Genomic DNA, 22,655 nt, shown 5'->3' with positions numbered 1-22,655 from the left:
TATTAAACCACTGATCATACGATGTCATTCCTGGCAGATCTTGGGGCTGAGGGCTTCTTGGGGCCAGTGTCTTGCATTGGGTCTAGTACATTTTAGGCGCTCAATGAACTATAGCTGTTATTAGTTAGCTGGAGTTCCATGATATACAGCCCCCTCCTCAGGATACGTCATTTGTTCCCTGTGCCTAGAACATTCTTCCTCCAGATATCTGCAAGACTCTCTCAACCTCGGGTCTTTGCCAAAATGTCACTTTCTAGATGAGGGTTTCCTTGATCATCCTATTTTGAATCGCAACCGCTCTTCCTCCAACGCATTTCCTTTTCACAGTTTATTCTTTTCTCTGTGGGTGGATACCGAGAGATCCAGTCTTTATTAAAAACTTCGGTATTTTGTTCACCATGGGGTTTTTTTGGCATTTATTTTTTTTTAATTAATCGCATAAAAATACTACTTTGGTTACTAAGTTCCTGCTCCCCTTCCAAATTTCATATTGACTTACTGACTCTTTTCATGGGAATGCAAGCTACCTTGAGGGCAGGGAAATTTGTTTTGTTCACTATTCCCAGTTTCTCCCAGTGGTTGGTACATGGTAGCTTCTCAAAAAAATATTTTGTGAATGAAAGTTTGATCTAGTGTCTTAAAGACTGTCTTGCGCTTTGTGATAAAGGTTTTTTTTTTCTATTAAAAATTTTAATGTATTTAAATTGAAAGCCTGTAAAAATCCTCGGGTATATCCCTAACGGCAAGTCCCGCTGTTGTCATGGTTACACTTTAGCTAGCCTTTCCTTTCAGAGTCGGGTGGCCCCTGGCAGTGGGAGGGAACACCAAGCTCAAAGCCCAGGCTTTTATCATAGAGTTACACCTCCCTACCTCCTAGAGGGCACTTCCGGAACAGCAGTTTATTCTTTGCTGCCCAAACCAATCTATGATTGTGGAGGAGAGCCGGACTCTTTCTCCTTGGCTAAACTTCCGGAAAACCTCCACGTGCATCTGGGGCGGGGGTTGGGGGGTGGGGCAGTCCCCGTGAGAGCGGCTTTGTGATTGGCAGGTAGGGCAGGAGGCGGGGCTTCGGGCGGACGTGCCCCTGGCGCAGGCGCGTTGGGCCGGCGTGGCGGTCGGGCCGGCGGTCTCGGCTGGGACTTTCAGTTGTTTCTGCGCGGTTCTGCTCTCGGCTGGGACTTCAGTTGGTGAGTGTGGGTGACAGGGGTTGGGCGGGGCGGGGCGGGCGGTGAGAGGGCTGGGTCTCGGTTTTTGGACCTTGGTGGCCGTGCTTCCACGTGCATCCCGTCCTTGGTTTGGGGAGGGGTCGCTTTCACCTGAACTCAGGGAAAGTGTGTTTCCTCTGTTGTAAAATGAGGGCAGGACTTCCTCCTTTGTCTACCTCGGGTCTTGTGAGTGCCCTGACGTTCCTAGAAGTGCCAGCCCTGGAGAGACCCTCTGGGGTCACCTGGTGGCCCAGCCAGCCTTCCCATTTTACGTATGGGGAAAGTGAGGCCCGGAGAGTGAAGTCGTTTGACCGAGGTCACCCAGCCAGTGAAGGCCGAGCCAGCACGTAGGACTGTCCCTGGGGTTCCATTGCTGCTTTATGCAGCACGACTGGAGATTGGAGGCGGGAACCTAAGCATTCCGGGTGTGCCCTGCACTCCTCTGCTGTGTCGCTTGTCAGGTGGCCTCACATCTCTGAGCTCACCTCTTCTGTGAGTTGGACATAACGATAATAATGGCAAAACTATTATATACCAGGCACTGTCGGCAGCACTTGAGGCCCAGCTTTCCTGATTGGATTGCGGGGCCATTGTGAGTTAACCTTAAAAGAGGCCTGTGCTCCAAAGATTGAGCCGCGCCCCTCTGTAAAAATTTGGTGAATGACTGAAGGACTCAGAGGCCCTTTGCTAGAGTCTGAGGTGCAGAATACATTAATTACTCTACTGCTTTAGAGGTACTGTCTGTAGATAACGCTGAAATTTTGAGATGATAAATATTCTCCCATCTGCGTAAGCTGAGGGGTCTGAGGACAGGCACACGATGGGAGTGAGGGCAGAGGGTTTAAGGCTCTTATTTAAACTATCCAGATAATTGTTTTGTTGCACCTGTCACTTAGCTTTTCATTTACTAATATATTTGATTAGTACACATAATGAACTCTTCAGTGTGATGCTAGGCCCTGAAGCCTGACAATATAGAAAACATCACAAACTCCTCGTTTAATGGAGGAATAGGACATGAAATATTGCTCAACTCCCAGTGCCTGGCACACAGCAGCTTCTCGGAAATAGCTTTGAAAATTATTCCAGTCCAGTAAACTGTAAAGCCTTGTGTGCAGTGGGAGCGCAGAGAAGGAAGTGGTCATCTCTGTTTGAGGGTTTGGGAAGCTTCTTGTAATAGGTGAACCTTGAATGATGGAGTTGCTGGGGTGAAGCTGGCCAATTCCAGGAATGCTGAGCAGTCTGGGGGAGTGGTAGGGTAAAAAGCTGGGAAGAGGTGTGTTGGGATCAAAATACAAAGAGGCTTCGTGTAAATGGAAGTACCATTCCAAGAAAATGATGACGAGGAGCCATTAATGGATTATAAGCCGGGGCATGATTGGATCAATTATCTTTTTAGCTGTAATATGGAGACCAGACAGACAGGGGTCAGGAGTCACTCAGTTCAGTCATTGGTGGACATTTATTGAGTATCCACTGTGTCCAGGCACCGTGCTGGATGCTACGGATACAACTTGGAATAAGACAGACATGGTCACTGCCCGCATGGAGTTTATTGTGCTTTTCCCAGTGTGGTCCCTGGTCTAACGGCATCAGCATCACCTGGAAACTTGTTAGAACGGCGGTTTCTCTGCGCACACCCCACGCCTACTGAATCAGAAAGTCTGGGGCTGAGGCCCCACGGTCAATGTTTTAACAAGCCCTCCAGGTGATTCTAACGCCCGACTTAAGTTTCACAACCACCTGGCTACCGTAATGGACCAAGCGGTTTTGAGAGGCCAACCCAGGGTAGAGGCAGCAAGAGCCAGAAAGGAGAGGGTGGACTTGAGAGGGAGGTCAGAGACGGACTCCTCTGCTTTCAGAGGAGTTAAGGATGAAGGAGTGTCTGGTGTGGGCCACTGGCTCGCGGTTTACCAGATGAGAACCATGTGTACTTGCCTCCAGAGCCCACACTTTTCCATTCAGTCGCATTAGGGCTCTGCGGCAGTGCCTGCCAACCTGTCTCAGGCCACGGGCCATGGGGGAGATGATAATATTTGTACTGTGCATGGGGGACATGGATGAGGCTGCTTGGGGTGGCAGGAGACCAGCTGGAGGACTTGAGGCCACTAGGACCTGGAAGGGGCCACCCAGGGGTTCCAGGCTCCCAGAGCTGAGAGGAGCCGGCAGCCCATTGTCAGCATACCACAGGGCAGCTCTGCTTCACGGGAGATGCCGAAAGGTAGGGCTGTCCCTGGACTTGGCAACATAAATCGAGAACCCTGAGGGGTGCCTGGGTGGCTCAGTCGGCTAAGCGCCCGACTTCGGCTCAGGTCATGATCTCACAGTTTGTGAGTTCGAGTCCCGCGTCGGGCTCTGTGCTGACAGCTCGGAGCCTGGAGCCTGCTTCACATTCTGTGTCTCCCTCTCTGTCTGCTCCTCCCCTGCTCACGCTTGGTCTCTCTCTCCTTCAAAAATAAATAAAAACATTAAAAAAAAAAAAAAAAAAAGAACCTTGAAAGAGTTCTGTGTGTTGACTCAGTAATTCCTTTCCTGAGAATCTCTCCCAAATGTACAACAAACAAACAAAAGCCTTCTGTTCATTGTAGATTGTACATAACAGAGAAGATGACAGCTCCCTGATAGCAGGAGAATCGTTTCTGATCTACTCGGTGGAATGTTGGACTGCCATCAGGAATGTGAGTATTTTGTAACATCGTAGAGGAACACATGTGCTCAGTTAGTAGACAGTGTCTGGTAAAGCCCTGCTCCGTGCTGAGTGGTGAGCCAGTTAGATTTGGTCCTTGGCCGCATGGAACTGAGTGCCTGGGAGGAAGACAGCAGTCACTCCTGAGAGGGATTGGTGATCAGTTGGGACTGCCGTGGGAGACGCTGGCCTTTGGGACATGGGAGTGGGACGTGGAAGGCATCCCAGAGGACAGGATGGTGATCCCGAGGCTGGGAGGATGAGTAGGTGTTGGTACGCAAAGGGCACAGAGTGTTTAAGAGTGGGTGTGGTGTGGCTGGAACACAGGGCGACTGGGGAGGCTAAGCTCCAGGGGGCCAGCAGCCAGCTCACAGGTGTGCCCAGAAGGTCAAAAGCTTGCACCTGATTCTGAGAGCAGCAGGAAGTCGTTGGAGGGCTTTAGGAAAGAAAGACTGTTACCGTATGTGCTGGGACGTGTTCCCTGTGGCTGCAGCATGGAGCATGGATTGGAGGAAGGCGGGCATGGAAGCGGGGGGCCCGGTGCAGAGGCTGCTGCGGAGGCCCAGGGGAGAGATGGTGGTGGCCTGGATGGAGGCTCTGGAGGTGGGGAGAAGGGGCAGATGGAACAGCAAGCGAAGAGACAGGAATGACAAGGCCGAGAGGTTTGGTGCGTGTGGGCCATGAGGGGACAGAGTGGATGAACCCAGGTTTCTGGTTTGGGCAAAGGTGGCTTTTGGTGCCATTGTGAGTGATAGGCCGCACTGAAGGGGGAGCAGTTTCAGCAGCAGGGCAGTTGCCGGGGGGGGGGAATGCTGAGTTCCCTCTGGGGTGCTGAGTTTAGAGTATCCATGCAGCTCCTTCTCCAGGAGACTGTTGGATAGGGAGGTCTGAAGTGTGAGAGAGACAGACGGGGTACAGGTGTCGACTCAGAGTCGTGAGCGTGAGGCCTGACCAGAGAGTGCTATGGCGGGGAGAGGCACAAGACACCGAAGGCAGGAGCCGGGTGGGGATGTGGGCAAAAGAGCAAGGCTGGAAAAAGGGACGAGGGCTTGTCAGCAGCAGTTGTTTCTGGGCCGAGAGATTAGACTTGATTTCCTTTTCTTTTTTGTTTCTGTTTTTTCCCAGTTCTGTATTATAACTATAGTAAATATTGATTGCACTCATAGAATGTGCCAGATACTGTCCTAGTAACTTTTTATAACTCTTCTAAATTCCCACAAGAAACCTACAAGACAGGTCTTACTGTATTCCCATCGTACAGATGAAGAAACTGAGCACAGAGGGGTTAAGTCACATGTCCCGAGCTACACAGGGTGCCGTCAGCAAGCAGCCTGCCTGGAATCCAGGCTGCCTGGTTCCACGGCTGTGCACTCCCCACGCAGTGGGGTCTCTCCACACTATGCTGTTGTATTTTTACAAATGGGAAAATAATTGTGTTTTTTTAAAATAGCAGTAGAGGTAAGAGAAGTAGGACTTGAATCTGCTAGAAAATTAGAGGTGAAAGGGTTTGCACCTGCAAAGTCAGTGGCTGGCTGAGAAGTCTGTGGGAGACCAGACCGAGCTGGCTCTGTCGTGGCATCGGAGCACAGTTAATGCTTATTTCTGCACGGCTCGTTTTCCTCCAGGCACAAGTGCTTCCCCGCACGGGGTGTCATGGAAGGGCTGCTGTCGAGATGCAGGGCACTGCCCGCCCTGACCACCTGCGGCCGCCAGCTCTCTGGGTACGTTCCTCACAGGTTTTACCACTGTGGCCCAGAGAGAGGGAAGCGCTTGGTGCTGTCCCGCATGTTCCAGCCCCAGAACCTTCGGGAAGACCAGGTGCTCTCTCCTGAGGGCAGATCTGGCGACCTGAGCTGTAAGAGCCAGCGGCTGATGCTGCAGGTGGGTCTGATCCACCCGGCAAGCCCCGGCTGTTACCACCTCCTGCCTTATACCGTGCGTGCCATAGAGAAGCTCGAGCGGGTGATAGACCAGGAGATGCAGGCCATCGGGGGACAGAAGGTCAACATGCCCAGCCTCAGCCCAGCAGAGCTCTGGCGCGCCACCAAGCGGTGGGACTTGATGGGCAAGGAGCTGCTAAGACTTAGAGACAGACATGGCAAGGAATACTGCTTAGGACCAACTCACGAGGAAGCCATCACAGCCCTGGTTGCCTCCCAGCAGACACTGTCCTACAAGCAGCTTCCGTTCCTGCTGTACCAGGTGACAAGGAAGTTTCGGGACGAGCCCAGGCCCCGCTTTGGTCTTCTTCGCGGCCGAGAGTTTTACATGAAGGACATGTACACCTTCGACTCCTCCCCAGAGGCCGCCCTGGAGACCTACGGCCTGGTGTGCGGGGCCTACAGCAGCCTGTTCCACAGGCTGGGGCTACAGTGCGTCAGGGTCCAGGCGGACGTGGGCAGCATCGGGGGCACCACGTCTCACGAGTTCCAGCTGCCAGCCGAGGTCGGGGAGGACCGGTTTGCGGTCTGTCCCGGCTGCGGCTTCTCGGCCAACATGGAGACGCTGCACTCGTCGCAAACCAGCTGCCCTGCTTGCCGGGGACCACTGACCGAAAGCAGAGGCATCGAGGTGGGGCACACGTTTTACCTGGGCACCAAGTACTCCTCCATTTTCAGTGCCCAGTTTACCAACGCCCACGGCAAACCGTGCCTGGCCGAGATGGGCTGCTATGGCCTGGGTGTGACGCGGATACTGGCTGCCGGCATTGAGGTGCTGTCCACCGAAGACTCTGTTCGCTGGCCCAGCCTCCTCGCGCCTTACCACGTGTGCCTCATCCCCCCGAAGAAGGGCAGTAGGGAGGAGGCGGCCACCGAGCTCACGGGCGGCCTGTACGACCTCATCACGGAGGCAGTGCCGCAGCTCCGTGGTGAGGTCCTGCTCGATGACAGGACCCATCTGACCATCGGAAACAGACTGAAAGACGCCAACAAGTTTGGGTACCCCTTTGTGATCATCGCCGGCAAGAGGGCCCTGGAGGACCCTGCCCATTTTGAAGTCCGGTGCCAGAACACCGGTGAGGTGGTGTTCCTCACCAGAGAAGGAGTCACGGAATTTCTGAGCCAAGTGCAGGTCGTCTGAATACCCCCGAGCCACCCCCACCCCATCTTGCAGCCTTAGTGTTCATTCGGACGGTCTTTTCCTGCACTCCTTCCCAGGGCCGGCCTCTCCAGGTACAAGGCAGCTCATGGAAGGGGTAGCATGTTAGGGAAACCGACTTTTATCCAGTCCTTTGTTCCTATTCTTTGTATTTGAAGTTGGTGATTCCATTCTCTGGACTGGCAGTGTTGCCACATAGCATTCCTCTTATATCCCATTGTGGAGGCTTGTGGGTTAGGGGGCAGAGGGGCAAGAGAGAGCCGCTCATCCTGACCCTCAGGCGAGTGGCTTCCCTTCTCTGCCGAGTTTCCCGTGTGGAGGATGCGAGTGGCCCGTGGCCAAGGCCCTCCTGGCTCCAGCAGTCTGACCCCTCCTGGTGCCTCTTGCCACGTTTGGTCTGGAGAGCAGTCCCACCGGCCCTCCCCCACTTGGTCATGTCCCCTTCCCTGCTGGGGCCTCAGTTTCCCCATCTGTGACATGAGAAAATGGAACTAGATCTGTAAAATTCTTAAGCTGTCACTGGGTGGTTCCAAAGAGGTTCATGATGGGCAAATCTGGGTCCTCTGATCCCCTGTAGTCTAAGCTACACAGAGAATTGATAGAATTAACTAATGGCCCAAAACCACCTCCAGAGACCTGGCTCTTTTGGGGTGGCTTAGTGTGGAGTTGGTGTTATATTGATTGAATAAAGTAAGCTACTGGGATGAGCCTTGCATAGTAACTTGGAACAGTGGTAATGCCTGCCGTTTTAACAGCAGCAGCTTCTTCTTTCCTTTTTTATCCTACTATTTCTACAGTTCACTCAAAAACAAACAAAACCCACCTCCGAAGGCTGGGAATATGTTTTAAACCATTTCTCCCCCAAATGTAGGGGTAGCAGGCTTCAGGTACCACGGTGAACTTGTCTTGGGTCCAGAGTTGGGTCCTAGAGCCGCACCAGGGGTGCATATTAAGGTCTCTGCCCATAATCTGTGGAAACTGGGAGCAGGCTTGAGCCACAGAGCAGTGCCACCTGCTTTCACTTCTCCTGCTCATCAGATTATGGTCTCGACACGTCCAAAGCTAACAAGATTCTGTCACAGTCAAGCTCAGGGCCACCACCTCTGGAAGCATTTTGCCCTCTGCCTCCCCCACGCTCTCCCATTCAGCACTGATGACGTTGATTCTTGTTTGGAGCACACACAGCTCATTGTTCGTGCACCCCCCTCTCTCGGTTGACAGTCACCTCCCCAAGGTCATGGTCCTGGGCTGATTCCCAGTGTACCACACTTCTTGGCCAGTTGTCCCACCTGCCAAACAGCTCCCCAGCAGTGTGTTCCTGCTGCTGCTGTCACTGCTCAAGTAACCCACGCCCCAGCACACACCATCAGGTCTCCTCATTAACATTCATGCCAAGCCCTGATGACCTCCAGGCCAGGAGATGTGTATTCTGAGAGCAGACCTAGAAAGGCTGGATTAGAAGTCAGGGGACTTTACCCTTGGCTGCACTTTGGAATTACCTAGGTCCCACCCGGAAAAGTTCTGGTTAGAGTCTGGGGTACGGCCTGGGCATCCTGCATTTGAAAGCTACATAGATGAGCTCCATAGATGCACGAAGTCGATTCAGGGTTCCCAGTGTACTTACGGGCAGCCACCATCTCTGAGCCACTTTGTAGCCGAGCATTTCTTAGAGTAATCTCCTGTGTGCGCTATCAGACTGACTCTGCTTTTAATGGTCTGGTCATTTATTTGTTAAGGGCCTGCCATGCACCGGTGTGCTGTGAGGCACTTTTATATACCATTTTCACACCAAAAACTGTGCGGGGTGGATGCTGTTCTCCTTTTACCGATGATGAACCTGAAGCTTCATCTTTTAAGTGTCAGAGCTAGAATCTGAGTATTGACCAGAACCTATGCCATTCCTGCTATAACTGCATGGCTTCTGCCTAGACGAAAGTGATTTCAGTAAATAAAACTGAATTATTTATGCCTTTCTAATCCAGTTAGCCTCAAATAGATGAGAAATTAGAATCTGTGTGAATTGGTGCTTAATTTTTTAAAATTTCTTATTGAAGTACAGTTGATACACAATGTGACATTTGTTTGAAGTGAACAGCATAGTGATTCAGTAACTACACATTAAGCTGTGCTCACAAGTGTAGCTACCGTCTGTCACCATACAACACTGTTACAATACCACTGACTGTATTCCCTGTGCCGTACCTTTCATCCCTGTGTCTTATTCATTCCGCAGCTAGAAGCCTGTACCTCCCACTCCTTTTTTTAATTTAAATTTGTGCTCCATAAGCTGGTTTATGTAAGGCTAGCCTAATATAAGCACTCTTAAAAACCAGAGTCCAGGAGGAGAGAACCAATTAACTTTTAAATTCTTCATAAATGTTCGAGTTATTTGAGGAGGACACAGAATCATGGAAGTTTCGAACAGGAGGACTTGGAGCCCGCCTGTCCACCTCTCATTTCACAGAAGGGAAGCAGGCCCAGACTGGGAGTTCACCTGTCACACACCATCTGACAGCAGGACACCTGATTGCAGGCCAAGTGCTGTGTCCCCTGAATTAGGCTACCTCCAGTCGATCTTGTTGCATCAAGAATGGTCTGGCTGGATCACCGTTTGAGCTATAGAAGCCTTGTAGCTGCGAAACAGGTACCGTCCTCTGTTTTCCAAGGGAGATCAATCCAGGGAGAACAGTGATTTGCTCAAGGGCAAGCTGAACTGACACCTAGGTGTCCTGATTACTGAGCCACCATGTCTTGGAAGAAGCCAGGGGCGGTATGATACGGGGGGAAGATCAGAACCTTGAAGAGACATAATCCTAGATCCAGCACTTACCAGGGATGTGACCTGAAGACAAATTACTCGCCTTTTCTGCTTCTCAGCTTCTTCATCCCTAAGATGTGCTCATGGCCATGCCCCTCTCAGGGTGGCCTGAGGTTGGCTGAGCGTATTACTTACGTGAAATGCTTAACCCTGTGCTCTCAGCAAGCACTTCCTTCACTCCAGACAACTTAGGAAATGCCACCATTGGGAGCTCAAGTTCTGCTCTTAACTTGTCTCAAGACCTGCATCTTGTTTTCTTGATCTGATGCTTTACAACCTTCCTGGGGAGTGCCACGGGCAGGAGTTCAGTGATGCCTAGGGAATGACTCCATCTCCTTAGAGAAAAGACCAATATTCTCACACTGTGTACCTTACTGTCTCTTTTCTGAACTTGCCAGTGTTACTTCTTGCCATAAACTGATGAAATGGGGATGCTGGCAAAATAACAGGTACAGGATGTATTATCATTGTTCATTCCTTGGGGAGATCTAGAAGCAACTGGCTGGGAAATACTTAGCAGAATTAATACTTGGGGACAAAAGCTGGTGCCTAACAAAACCATTGTGTAAATCAAGCTTAGAATGTAAATCAAGGGCCCCATTAATACTCTGTTTTCATGGAAGAAACACCTGCTGGGCTATCAATAAAGATGCTTTGTAGAAATCTGTTGAAACTCATTTCTTTAACTACCTGAGTGCCAAAGAACTTCACAGAGTTCCCACCATCCGTTTCTACACCAAGATTCCAGAATACTTTTTAGAATGGATTGTTATGCATCCAAGGGCGTGTGTAAGGCTTTGTTTTAGAGTTAGGAAAAGTTTGATAATGTGGAAAATGGGAAACTTTTTTTTGATGTTAGTGCAAACTTAGGGTATACTTGAAAAAAATCAAGGTATTGCCCTTAATTTAAAATAATGACTTACATCATAGTGACCCACACTAGAGACTGTGGAGTCAGACTGCCTAGGCCACTTGATAGCTATATGACCCTGTGCAAGGTGCTTCCTGTGCTTCTGCAGTAAAACAGGGACAGCAGTGCCTGGCTCACAGCAGGTGCTGGGTAAGTGGCAGCGGCCTTTACACTTGGCCAGTTAGCCCTCTGCATGTAGCAGGTGGGTGGATGGTGCACGTGGGCCAACAGAGTGGGGTGGCACCTTTAGGGTCCCCCTGATCAGGCACCGCTTTGGTGCAGGGATGGTCGGTGTTCACTCCTGTTAAGCCAGCAGCTCTGAAGGGTGATGAGCTTCCATAGTTAAAAGCCTAATTGCCCTTGGCTAAATAGAACTCTGTAGGGCTAGGAGAGCGAGAGGAAGCACTTGTTAATGGTGACTGAGGACAGCCGTTTGCAAGGGAAGAATTTGTTGCCCAGCCTCCCTCAGAAAGCTCGAGGGCTGACCGGAGCCCTACTGGCAGGGTGTCAGGTGTTGTGGGGAGTCAGCTGTGGGCTCTGGCAGTCTGGCTCTGGAGACTGGACTCTTTTGCCCAGGCAGACAGGCTGGGGACATTGCAGGACAGTGAATGCCAAGACTTTGTGACAACAGTGGAGTGAACAGGCAAAGGGCTGCTGGGTCTAGTGCCAACTCCCGAAAGGCAGAGGCCCAGTCTTACTGCTGCGGATGTATCCTGAAGGGCCTAGGGGAGTTGTGAATTCAAGTTATGGCTCTACTTCTCACTCGCTAGCTAACACTGGGCAGGTTACCCTCTCTGTGCCGGTTTTCTTGACAGTAAAATGGTTCTGTAAACTACTTGCCTCCTGACGTGTCAGGAGTGAGCAAGTCAGCCCACACGAAGCACCCTAGAACACTGTCTGGCATATCCTAAGTGCTCGGTAGATGGCAGCTGTTACTAGTGAGCCAGGCCACTTAGGCACTCCCCCTGGAATATGCCAGGATTGCTTGAGGGGTCCTTCCAACTCACACTCCCCACCCTTCCCTGTCCCTTCCCCAACCTCATGGCCCATATCCATCTTGTGTGGTGGCTTCCCCCCAAGTCTGTTTAGAATTTATCACCCCTTCCTCTGTGCCATCAGTCAGTAACTATTTGTTGTGTACCTGCTGTGTGCTGTGCTAGGTGCTGGCGGTACAGAAGTGTACAGTTCAGGGCCCCGGACTCAGTTTACAAAGACGTGGGAGGAACTATCCAGTAAGTGGTTAATTACAATGTAGTGTGACAAGTGTGGTAATAGTACAGGTGCCGTGGGACATGTGAGATAGGGGGCCAGGAGGGCTTCCTGGAGGAGGCAGCCAGGCCTGAGTAAAGATTAGAAAAGACAGAAAAGGAACAATTGGGGGTGGAGGCAAGGGTATAAGTGAGAGTAAGAATTCTCCAGGCAGAGGGAGCAGAATGTGCAAAGGTCCAAAGCTAAGAGCGTGGCATGATTAGAGAATAAAAGAAATAAGTGGCACAGATTGAGCACTTAGTTTGAGGCAAGCTCTGTTCATGTGCATCACATAGAATAATTCACATAATCCTTACAGCTCCTGTGTGAGGTAGGTGCTATTATGCTATACATGTTGCACGTGAGGAAACTGAGGCACAGTGCCCAAGGAGGTGCCTGAGGCCATCAGCTAGTGTGTTACAGGGCTGGAATTGGCAGGCAGGCAGCCTGGGTCCAGAGGTAATACTTAAGCCATGGCACTGTCCTGCCCCATAGCTTAACTGTGTCCAGGATGGCTGGGCTAAGGCAGTTGGAAAGAGGAAGCCACAGAAGTGGTTGGGGCCAGACTCTGAAGAGCACTGAGTGCTACACCAAGAGTGTTTATGAGGGAATGGGGAGCTGCTGAGGGCTCTGAGCAGGGGTGAGGACTTGCTTGTTGTGGCTGTATTTCTCTTCCTTGGAGCAGTTTCCAGTCCAGGGTTAGACTTGTAACATCTACTCAACAGCGTGATCTCGAGGGCAGAGGCTGCCTGATGCACTTGGGCCTCGATGCCCTGTCCTTGGTTGGTGCCAGTTAGGTTCAGTGTTTGTAAACAGAATAAAAGGGACAAGGAAGAGGAGGCAGGTGGGCTCTGGAGTGAGATGCTTGTGTTCAGATCCTGGCTCTGACACTCACTAGTAGTGAGACCATGTGCCCCCACCTCTTTTATAAACTTGGGATCATTTTCTATCATTTACAAAATCGAGACCTGAGGGTGTGGCTGTCATCATGAAGAGAAAGCAGGTTTGCACAGAGCCAGAACGCTGTTGACAGCCACAATTCCTCCCCATTCCCTGCCTGCCCTTGTGTACCTGCCAGCAGTGTTTCAGGGGTGGCTTAAAGGGGCCTTACCCCACCCCCAGGTTCTCCAGCTGCCACCCCAAATCAACAGAGGTAACCACTCAGAAGTCTGGCGGTCCCACCTGTGTCCCTGGTCCTGTGATGAGGTGGTGCCCCTGGGTGGTGGGAAAGGCTCTGCCTCAAATCTGGGATGTGAAGAATGCTGATGCCTTGGCCTTGCCCATTCCTTCCCTCTGGGCCTCTTCATCTGTAAAATAAGGTGGTCCCATGGTTGAGTCTTTGAGGGAGCTCTGACTGGGATGGAGTCCCAGGTAGGGACAGGCGGCCGTGAGGCGGAGGGTGAGGGCCAGGCCACATGTCCCGTGGGACCCAGCTGCATGAGTGGAGGAGGGGTTTGGGCTCATGCCAGGCCAGTGGGGCCCCTGCTCCTAACCATAGCCAACTCTAGTCCTAGCCTCCATGCTCCATTCCTAAGTTTGTGCTCTATCCACTCCCTGGAGACCAAAGAGGATGGCAGAGGTCAGAAGGGGCAGAGCCCACGGGCTGGGGAGGCCAGAAGCCTTCTTGGAGGGGGTGTAAGGTGTGCACATGGGCTTGAGCCTGGGAATGCCGATATTTGCTTAGGTATAGATGGGGCCTCAGAACAGGACACTGGTTTTATTTTTTTGCTCATCATTTCCTTCACTCGTTTATTTATCCACTTCACGCACATGGAGCTCTCGGTGTGTCACACTCACTGTGTGTCAGGCCTGGGCACTAAGACAAATCCCCATCTGGCCTCTGCCCATTTAGAGTGTGCCTTCTGAAAGTTTTAGTGCAGTGCTTCTCAAACTCGGCATTATTGATGGTTTGGGCCAGATAACTTTTGTTGTGGGGGCTGTCCTATGTACCATAGAATGTTTTTAGCAGTATCTCACCAAGTTGTGACAACCAAAACTGTCTCTGGACATTGGCAGGTACCCCTGGGGTGCAGGTCACCCCTGCTGAGAATCACTGGTCTAATGCTACCAATCTGCACACAGGTGGCACAGATAAGCCTGTGAGGTGGGTACAGTGACTCATGTTACAGATGGAGGCTCCAAGCACAATCCCTTCCTCCCAGGCACAGCAAGTCAGCAGCCACCAGGACCCTAGCTGTGGTCTGTCTGCCAAGCTAAGTCGCTTTCCTCCCTTTTCTGCTTCTCCCACTCACCCTAGCTGGATGGAGGGGCAGGGCCTAAAGAGAAGGCAGCCAGAAGCTGGCTGATAACTGGGCCCACCAGGAGCCTGAAGAAAGGGCTGGGTGGTGGGGATGACAGTCATGGAACTTCGTTTCTCAGGAGTGTCCAGAGGGAGCAGGGAAAGCAGTCTATTTCACAGATGAGTGAAGATGAGTGAGGTGGCACACGGGGGCCCGTTCTACCCCAGGACAGGGAGTTTGCTGCTCCACAGAAGCCTGCAATGCCCGCTAGGGTTGCTGTTAGGCCTCTTGCACAGTGCTGACTTAGAGAGAGACAGGCAGCGGGGGGAGAGAATGGCCTCCGTGTGGCCTGAGCTAGGCTTAGGGTGGAGACTGGACTTCTGCTTCCCAGCCACAAGCAGTCACCTGCACCTGGAAGGAAAGCTGCGTGGTTCTTTGTAAATAATTGCCCTTCAAAGATGATGAAGCGCACGGCACAAAACCTCAAATTACTCGATTTTGAGGACAGCAGCAGGTTTCAGTTTAATGATGTATTATTTAGCTTTGCTATAGTAACAAACTGCTTACTACTACAACAACGTTTATTTCTAGTTCACGTTACGATCGACTCTACAGGCCAGTTGCTTCAGCTCTGCTCCACGTGTCTTGCCATTCTGGTACCCAGGCTGATGGAAGAGCCCCTACCTGGGAAATATGTTCACGACAGAAGGAAAAGCACATGAACTTACCAACCTTCTGTCTGGACACGTCCACCCACATCCCTCTGCATCCCCTGGTGGGTGGAGTAGGTACTGCAAGACATCACAGGGCTGCAGGTGAGGCCACGTACTACCCTCTAGGGAGGAGGCAAATGGCTATAGACAAAAATACAACCTATGACAATGACTCAACTGCAAAGATTTTTAAGAGGTGCAAAATCCTAAAATCTGAACACCGAAGGGGACAAGTCTGTCACAGTTCTCCCTACCATACAGGTCAGAAAAACTGGTCAACTTTTTAGGGGTTTTGGACCCATTTATAGGTCTTTACAGGTGCAGAAACAGGAACTGGCTTTCCTGACCCCATCTCACTCCAAGGGTCTACCGTTCCCATACAGCAAGCCTCTCTGCTCATGAAATACCTGCAGGCTGGAGTCTCTACCTTAAAATTACTCGCGTGGTTAGAGAGCTTCTCTGAGGCTGCCAACACCACTAAGGTCCAGAACCATGGCACTGGATCCTGAGCCTGTGTCTACAGGTCAGTACTTCCTCAGGTCAGTTCCTGTGGTAATGGTAAGATGGTCCCGTCAGGGAATGGAGGCTGATGGTAACACAGCTCACAATGACTCCAAGGATGCCATGACCAAGGTACAATTTTGTATCAACAGAGGAGAGACCAGCTGGAACTTGGCACTGAGCAAAGAGGATGTAGTTCAGGGAAGTCAGCAGCTCTTCCCCCACCATGATGCATGGAAGGACTGTCCCCAGGGTGGCAGAAATAAAGTGTTGGGTTCAGATGATTCCAGGCAGAGGAGAGTGAGGGATGAGATCCAGGGGCCTGGCTCAGTCACTTTACCTGATGCACCTTTTTCCCCCGGACGTAATTCTTACAAAAACCAGAGGCTCCTACACAGACCAAAAATGCTGGTATCAGGGCTTTTACAAAGTACCTGCAGTGAACACAACAGAAGAGAGGGGTTAATTGAACTGCAATCTTAAATCACCCATGCACCTTCCCAACAACATTCAAGGTGAACCTTTGGGTGTGAGTCAACATTAAAATGCAAGTTTAGCACATTTATTCGTTTGGTTGTTTACATATCTGGCAAATTAGCATGACCCTCTCCCTCTTACCACCTAGCCAGAACCTTTGGACCAGTCCTCTAGCATCATGCATGCCTGTGGCTAAACATCAAATAAGACTATAAGAGCAAACTTTCATTCATTCAAATTCATTCATGCACTCACTCAACAGTGTGCACCCAGGGTAAGTTGGGCTCTGTGCTGAAATGAGATTAGAAAACAAGGGGCGCCTAGGTGGCTCAGTCAGTTGAGCGTCTGACTCTGGATTTCAGCTCAGGGCATCATCTCACAGTTTGTGGGATCGAGCCCCGCATCAGGCTCTGCACTAACAGCACAGAGCCTGCTTGGGATTCTCTCTCTCCCTGCCCGGCCTCATGCTGTCTCGAAATAGTCAAAAACAAAAACCATCCCATGCTCAAGTTCTGAAGGGAGAGAGAGAATTAATGACAGCAAGACAATCGCAGAAGCATTTGTGAGATACAGCATTAGCCCAAAGGGCATGATGCCCTCTATAGGAAAGGGGAATCAGGAAAAGCTTCCTGGAAGATGCTGTGTCCATGTGTACTTTAATTTAGAAAAGGGGTAGTTGTGATGGGACATGGGGGAGCAAACGTCAGGAGGTGCAGGTCGCCACAGCATTTGCTGTTGTTGGGGCATAAAGCAAGCAGAGTGGGGCAGGTTAGAGAGGTGGGCAAGGCCTCGGCCTCCCAGACTGAGGGGTATTAGCATTACCCAATGTGCTTGGATCTGGACAGAGAGGTCTATATATTTTGGCTCACCCGGTTCAACGTCTGAAATTACTCAAAACCTATCCTGGGTAGCCTCTTGCCTATGCCAATCATTTAAAAAGTAAACATTTCCAACAGCATTTACATTTTCTAAGAAGCATGACATTGGCTTTCCTTTACAGATCTGCTTTGTTTAGCTTTTTTGGAGATGGGGAGAGAGCGGACCTCAGGCCTTTAAAGAAATGTGGTAATGGGCACCTGGGTAGCTCAGTCATTTAAGCATCCAACTCTACCTCAGCTCTGGTCTTGATCTCAGGGTCGTGAGTTCAAGCCCCGCACTCCATGCTAAGTGTGAAGCCCATTTAAAGAAATTTGTGGTAGTAATTTGCTAATAATGGAAAAAAGGAATAGCTCAAAAATTGTCTATGGACTGGAAGAGAGATTTAACACCAAAAAACAAAAATAAAAACAAAAACACCACTTGCCAAGAGAAGTCATATCGTTATCTGAAGAAATCTTCACCTGCCAACCCAAAGCAGAAACATCAAGACCAGCCAGATCCCCACTACTGAGTTAGTCACCACATTACCAATTCTTACCCAGTTTGCCTCTGAAATCTCTCTACAATCCACCCCTTACCTCCTGCCTCACCATCAAATAGTACATATGATCTGTACGCTACTCTGTTTTACCTAAACATCCCCTGTGGCTCCATGCACCACGATCAGGATAAAGTATGCTCTGGAACAGAGCATTCAAGGCCTTCATGCATGGCTCCAACCCAGCTTTCCAGCCTCTTTCTCAGCACACCCAACCACCCTCATGTCCAACACAGTGGGCTTCTTTAGCCTAAATGCAAGACATTTGCTTTGCTCAAAGCTTAGGGAAAAATAGTCCAAGAGTCAATTCTCAAATCTACCCAGGGGATTCCCTCATAGTCCAGAACACCCTAAAGCTGAACAAACAGAAGCCAAATCCAACTGGCTGCCACAGCTACTAACAAAGACACACTTACAACAAGACTGCCCTTTACAGTTTACAAAACTACTGTGACTCCTACTCTCTTGCTGGCTCTCAAGTACCTGAGACAAATGTAGGCGAGAATTATCAGCCACAGTCTAAAGATGAGGAAACCTCCTCAGGGAGGAAGTATGTGCTTACAGTCCCACAGCTCGTAAATGATGGTGTCTTGACTTGAAGAACCAATGTTCTTTTCCATATAACAGTATCAAGGGACACGGGCACAATTAGGAAAAGAGCGCCAACCCTGCTGTTTTCAGGTACAAAAGCCAGGCAGCTTGTCCCTTCTCAGACCAGCACCTTCGCTTCTCCCAGTCTGAGGGTGTCCTGGCTGCGGTGTAATGAGCAGAGTCACACTGAAGCCTATTTGGCCAATGACCTGAACCAGTCTCCATGGCTGCCATCTCAGTTTTATGTCCAGGGCAGTAGGGAAAGCAGTACAAGGCAATTAGCAGTGCAATGAGAACCTGGCTGTATCCCTGGGATGGTGCCTAACCTTCCCTGGTCTACTCAGCCTCATGAAGATGGCTCACCTGGGGTGCTGCAGCACGTGCAACAGGGTGCTCTTGAGAGGCACCCGGTAGAGTTCTGTCCCACCATCATCCTCAAAGTAGATCTGCAAGAAGAATAAAGGTGCAGGAATCAGACACAGAGGGCCTCAGCAGCACTAGACATGTTGAGGCCAAGTCTAGTGAAAAGCTAAAGAGAAGGCAACTGTTATTAGTTGAATGACTCTTCTATAGAGTAAATGAATGTAAAGCACTCAGTCTTTGCCCATAACACCGAGACAGATATTACCGGATCCACTTTTTTCCAAAGACAGAACCAAGGATCAGGGGAGAAAAATGATTCATTAACAACACTCAGCTAGTAAACAAAGAAACCAAGATTCAAGGCCAGGCCTGTGAGCCTTCGCTTCCCTAGCAATCAGTCCTAGACCTCTTAGATATGGGGGAAAAAAGGCACAGTAGCCCAAAGCAGGGGAACAGCCCGAGGAGGATGAGGAGGATGAGAAGGATGTCCACACGGGACGGCCCTGTGCAGGTGTCAAAGCCCACAGAGGGTTAGGAAGATGTCTGCATAGGAGGGCTGGCAGGGAGTGACGGGCTGGCCGGGAGTGAGCCCAGCCAGTGGAGGGCAAGCTTGCTGGGAGCTGGCCAGCCTAACCCAGGTGATAAGGGCTACCTCTTAGGACAGCTGTCCAAGATGAGGTGTCAGAGCCCATGTGGGATGAGAAGGGTGTCCTGGGGACAGCTGAGATGGGGTGTCACAATCAGAACTAATGTATCAAACTAATTTCCTGATATTGGTGGTTGGTTGGGATTATGAAGGAAAATATCCTTGTCTGTAGGGAAATGATGCTTAAGTATTTAGGGGCAATGGGGCATCAGTTGGCATCTTACTCTCAAATGGTTAGAAGACAAAATCTTTGTACCCTAAGCTGTGATTTAAAAAAATAATGAGCCAAGACGGCAGAAGAAAATGGAAGTTGTTTTTGCATCTCGCATCCATGAAATACAGCCAGATCAACACTAAACCATCCTGTACACCTAGAAAACTGATTTTAGGATTAACACAACAATCTGCACAACCTGAACCACAGAACTCAGCAGGTACATGGCACAGAAAGGTTAACTGAGGGAGAGAGAAGCCATGGAGGACAGGGAGCTATTTTTGCTTGTGGTAAGAGGACGGAGACAGAGGGAGAGTATGGGAAAAGCACCTCCCACTCCCCACCCCCCAAAAAAGCAGCTGGAGAGAAAGTGGAAAGAGCTGCAGGGACTGAACTAAAAAGAGAAAAAAGGAGGGGGTTTAAATTCCACTAAGACTCTATATAAACAGGGGGAGCACAGAGTCTCAAACTCCGCAGCTTGATACCTGACAGTTCTCTGGTGGGAAGGGCAAATCCCCAGAGGCAGAGTGAGGCCCAGGGGTCCTTGGGCCAGCAGACCCCGGAGAACAACCACATTTGCTGGTGCTGGAACAAAGTCGTTAAGGGTGAAGCCCGGTGCCAGATATGTATTGCGATTTTCCATAATCCCTGAAATGCTGCTGCTACATGATTGCATGAACATTTTCTGGGGCGGACTGGCACCCAGATGCAGTCTCTTGGCATTAGCAGCACAGTCCCATGAACATTCCTGGGGGCGGGCACCTGGCCCTTGCTCAGTGAGACCCTCTTGCAGAGGGGCAGAACAGGTCAAAGCCGCAGTCCCTCAGAAATAAGGGGTCAGGGAAAACAGCTGCATCTGAGATAAAACTCAGGAGGGAGGTGTTGCCTGGGGCTTGGTCATGGACAGTATAAAAGCAGGGAGTGGACGGAAGCCGATGACAAAGGTCAGGTGCACAATTGATGATTGGGGAGAACAGAGTTCCGATACTAGAGACAGGGTAGCTGCCTTTCACCCCTCCCACACATGCACATACCTACAAGCACGACAACAATCCACCCCAGTAAGCTAAACAGCGACATCTAGTGGGGAACAGAACCATTACCCTAAGCCCCGCCCAACTGGGCCAACCTTACTCTTCAGGAACACTACAAGTGTCTCTGCCTGCTTAGTTTATGGACTATAAATTGCTTCATAGTTTGACTTCTAGGGGAAAATGATGTAATTTCAATAGTATTTCAGTCTGTTCATTGGTCCATCTATTCAATTTTCTTTTTTCCTCTTTTTGTTTCCTTTTCTTGAATACAGAAAGAGAAAAAAATTATTATTTTCAATTTTTATTGAAAATATTTTCCTTTAATTTTTTTCTACTATATTTTTTACGTTTTTGTAAATTTTTCAAATTCTACTTTACTTATTTCATTTTTTTCTATTTCGCTGTATTCATTTTTTTCAAATTTTCAAACGTTTCCTTTTTTTTTTTTCTTTTTTCCCCTTTTTCCCTTTTTTCTGTAATCTATCTTTCAACAACCAGACTGAAACACACCTAGGATCTAGCATCATTTATTTGAATTTGTATGTGTGTGTGTGTGTGTTGTTTTTAATTTTTTAATTATAATTTTTTTGACCTTATTAATTCCTTTTCTGCCATCAAAATGACAAAAAGAAGGAATTCACCCCAAAAGAAAGAGGAGGAAGAAACGACAGCCAGGGACTTAACACAGATACAAGCAAGATGTCTGAACCAGAATTTAGAATCATGATAATAAGAATACTAGGGGTCGAAAATAGATTAGAATCCCTTTCTGGGGTGATAAAAGAAGTAAAAGCCAGTCAGGATGAAATAAAAAATGTTGTAACTGAGCTGCAATCTCAAATCGATGCCACAGTGGCAAGGATGGATGAGGCAGAGCAGTGAATTAGTGATACAGAGGACAAATTTATGGACAATGAAGCAGAAAAAAAGTGGGAGACTAAGGCAAAAGTGCATGATTTAAGAATTAGAGAAATCAGTGACTCATTAAAAAGGAACAACATCACAATCATAGGGCTCCCAGAAGAGGAAGAGAGAGAAATAGGGGTAGAAGGGTTATGTGAACAAATCATAGCAGTAAACTTCCTTAACATGGGGAAAGACACAGACATCAAAATCCAGGAAGCACAGAGGACTCCCATTAGATTCAACAAAAACCAACCATCAACTGGCATATCACAGTCAAATTCACAAAATACTCAGGCAAGAGAAGAATCATGAAAGCAGCAAGGAAAAAACAGTCCTTAACCTACAAGGGAAGACAGATCAGGTTTGCAACAGACCTATCCAGAGAAACTTGGCAGTCCAGAAAGGAGTGGCAGGATATATTCAAGGTGCTGAATCAGAAAAATATGCAGCCAAGAACTCTTTATCCACCGAGGCTGTCATTCCAAATAGAAGGAGAGATTAAAAGTTTCCCAGACAAACAAATTAAATGAGTTTATGACCACTAAACCAGCCCTGCGAGAAATTTTAAGGGGAACTCTCTGAGGGGAGAAAAGATGGGTGGGGGTGGGGGGGAGACCAAAAGCAACAAAGACTAGAAGGGACCAGAGAACATCACCAGAAACTCCCACTCTACAAGAAACATAATGGCAATATATTCACACCTTTCAGTACTCACTCTAAATGTCAATGGGCCTGTCTCCCTTCTCCACCAGGAAAAAATAAAACGAAATAAATGTCAATGGACTAAATGCTCCAATCAAAAGACATAGGGTAAAAGAATGGATAAGAAAACAAGAACCATCTATATGCTGTTTACAAGAGACCCACTTTAGACCTAAAGATACCTTCAGATTGAAAGTAAAGGGATGGAGAACCATCTATCATGCTAATGGTCGACAAAAGAAGTACCCATACATACATCAGACGATCTACACTTTAAAAAAAAGACTGTAACAAGAGATGAAGAAGGGCATTCTATCATAATTAAGGGTTCTTCCACCAAAAAGACCCAACAATTGTAAACATTTGTGCCAAATGTAGAAGCACCCAAATATATAAATCAATCACAAACATAAACGCACTGATAATAATACCATAATAGTGGGGGACTTCAACACCCCACCTACAGCAGTAGATCATCTAAACAGAAAATCAACAAGGAAACAATGTCATTGAATGACACACTGGACCAGATGGACTTAACAGATATATTCAGAATATTTTATCTTAAAGCAGTGGACTACTCATTCTTCTCCAGTGCACATGGAATTCTCCAGAACGGATCACATTCTGGGACACAAATCAGCCCTCAACAAGTACAAAAAGACTGAGATCATACCGTGCACATTTTTAGACCACAACGCTGTGAAACTCGAAATCAACCACAAAAAAAATTTTGGAAAGATAACAAATATTGGAGACTAAAGAACATCCTACTAAAGAATGAATGGGCTAACCAAGAAGTTAAAGAGGAAATTAAACAGTACATGGAAACCAATGAAAATGAAAACACCACAGCCCAAAACCTCTGGGATGCAACAATGGCAG

At 49.0% G+C, this 22,655-nt stretch overlaps 2 protein-coding genes across 2 annotated transcripts in view; one reads left to right on the top strand and one right to left on the bottom strand.

The window, feature by feature from the left end:
• Positions 1-1,072: 1,072 nt before the first annotated feature.
• Positions 1,073-10,471, top strand: PARS2 (prolyl-tRNA synthetase 2, mitochondrial). Its single transcript, XM_086717070.1, has 3 exons — positions 1,073-1,187; positions 3,794-3,883; positions 5,517-10,471. Coding segments are annotated over exons 2-3 (1,458 nt in total). The 5' UTR covers positions 1,073-1,187; positions 3,794-3,881; the 3' UTR covers positions 6,973-10,471.
• Positions 10,472-14,702: 4,231 nt separating this feature from the next.
• TTC4 (tetratricopeptide repeat domain 4) overlaps positions 14,703-22,655 on the bottom strand; it is a 31,337-nt gene continuing 23,384 nt past the window's right edge. The window contains exons 9-10 of the mRNA XM_086717071.1: positions 18,269-18,351; positions 14,703-15,854 (exon numbers count right to left, since the gene is read on the bottom strand). Of these exons, the coding sequence (XP_086573197.1) occupies positions 15,752-15,854; positions 18,269-18,351 (186 nt within the window). The 3' untranslated portion in view covers positions 14,703-15,751. The remainder of the gene's footprint in view (positions 15,855-18,268; positions 18,352-22,655) is intronic.

This window comes from Puma concolor, chromosome C1 (genome assembly GCF_028749965.1).
Source record: "Puma concolor isolate L17-30 chromosome C1, mPumCon1.1.hap2, whole genome shotgun sequence".
Taxonomy (NCBI): Eukaryota; Metazoa; Chordata; class Mammalia; order Carnivora; family Felidae; genus Puma; species Puma concolor.
The sequence above is the reverse complement of the archived record's forward strand: the minus strand, read 5'-3'. Positions and strand labels throughout refer to the sequence as shown.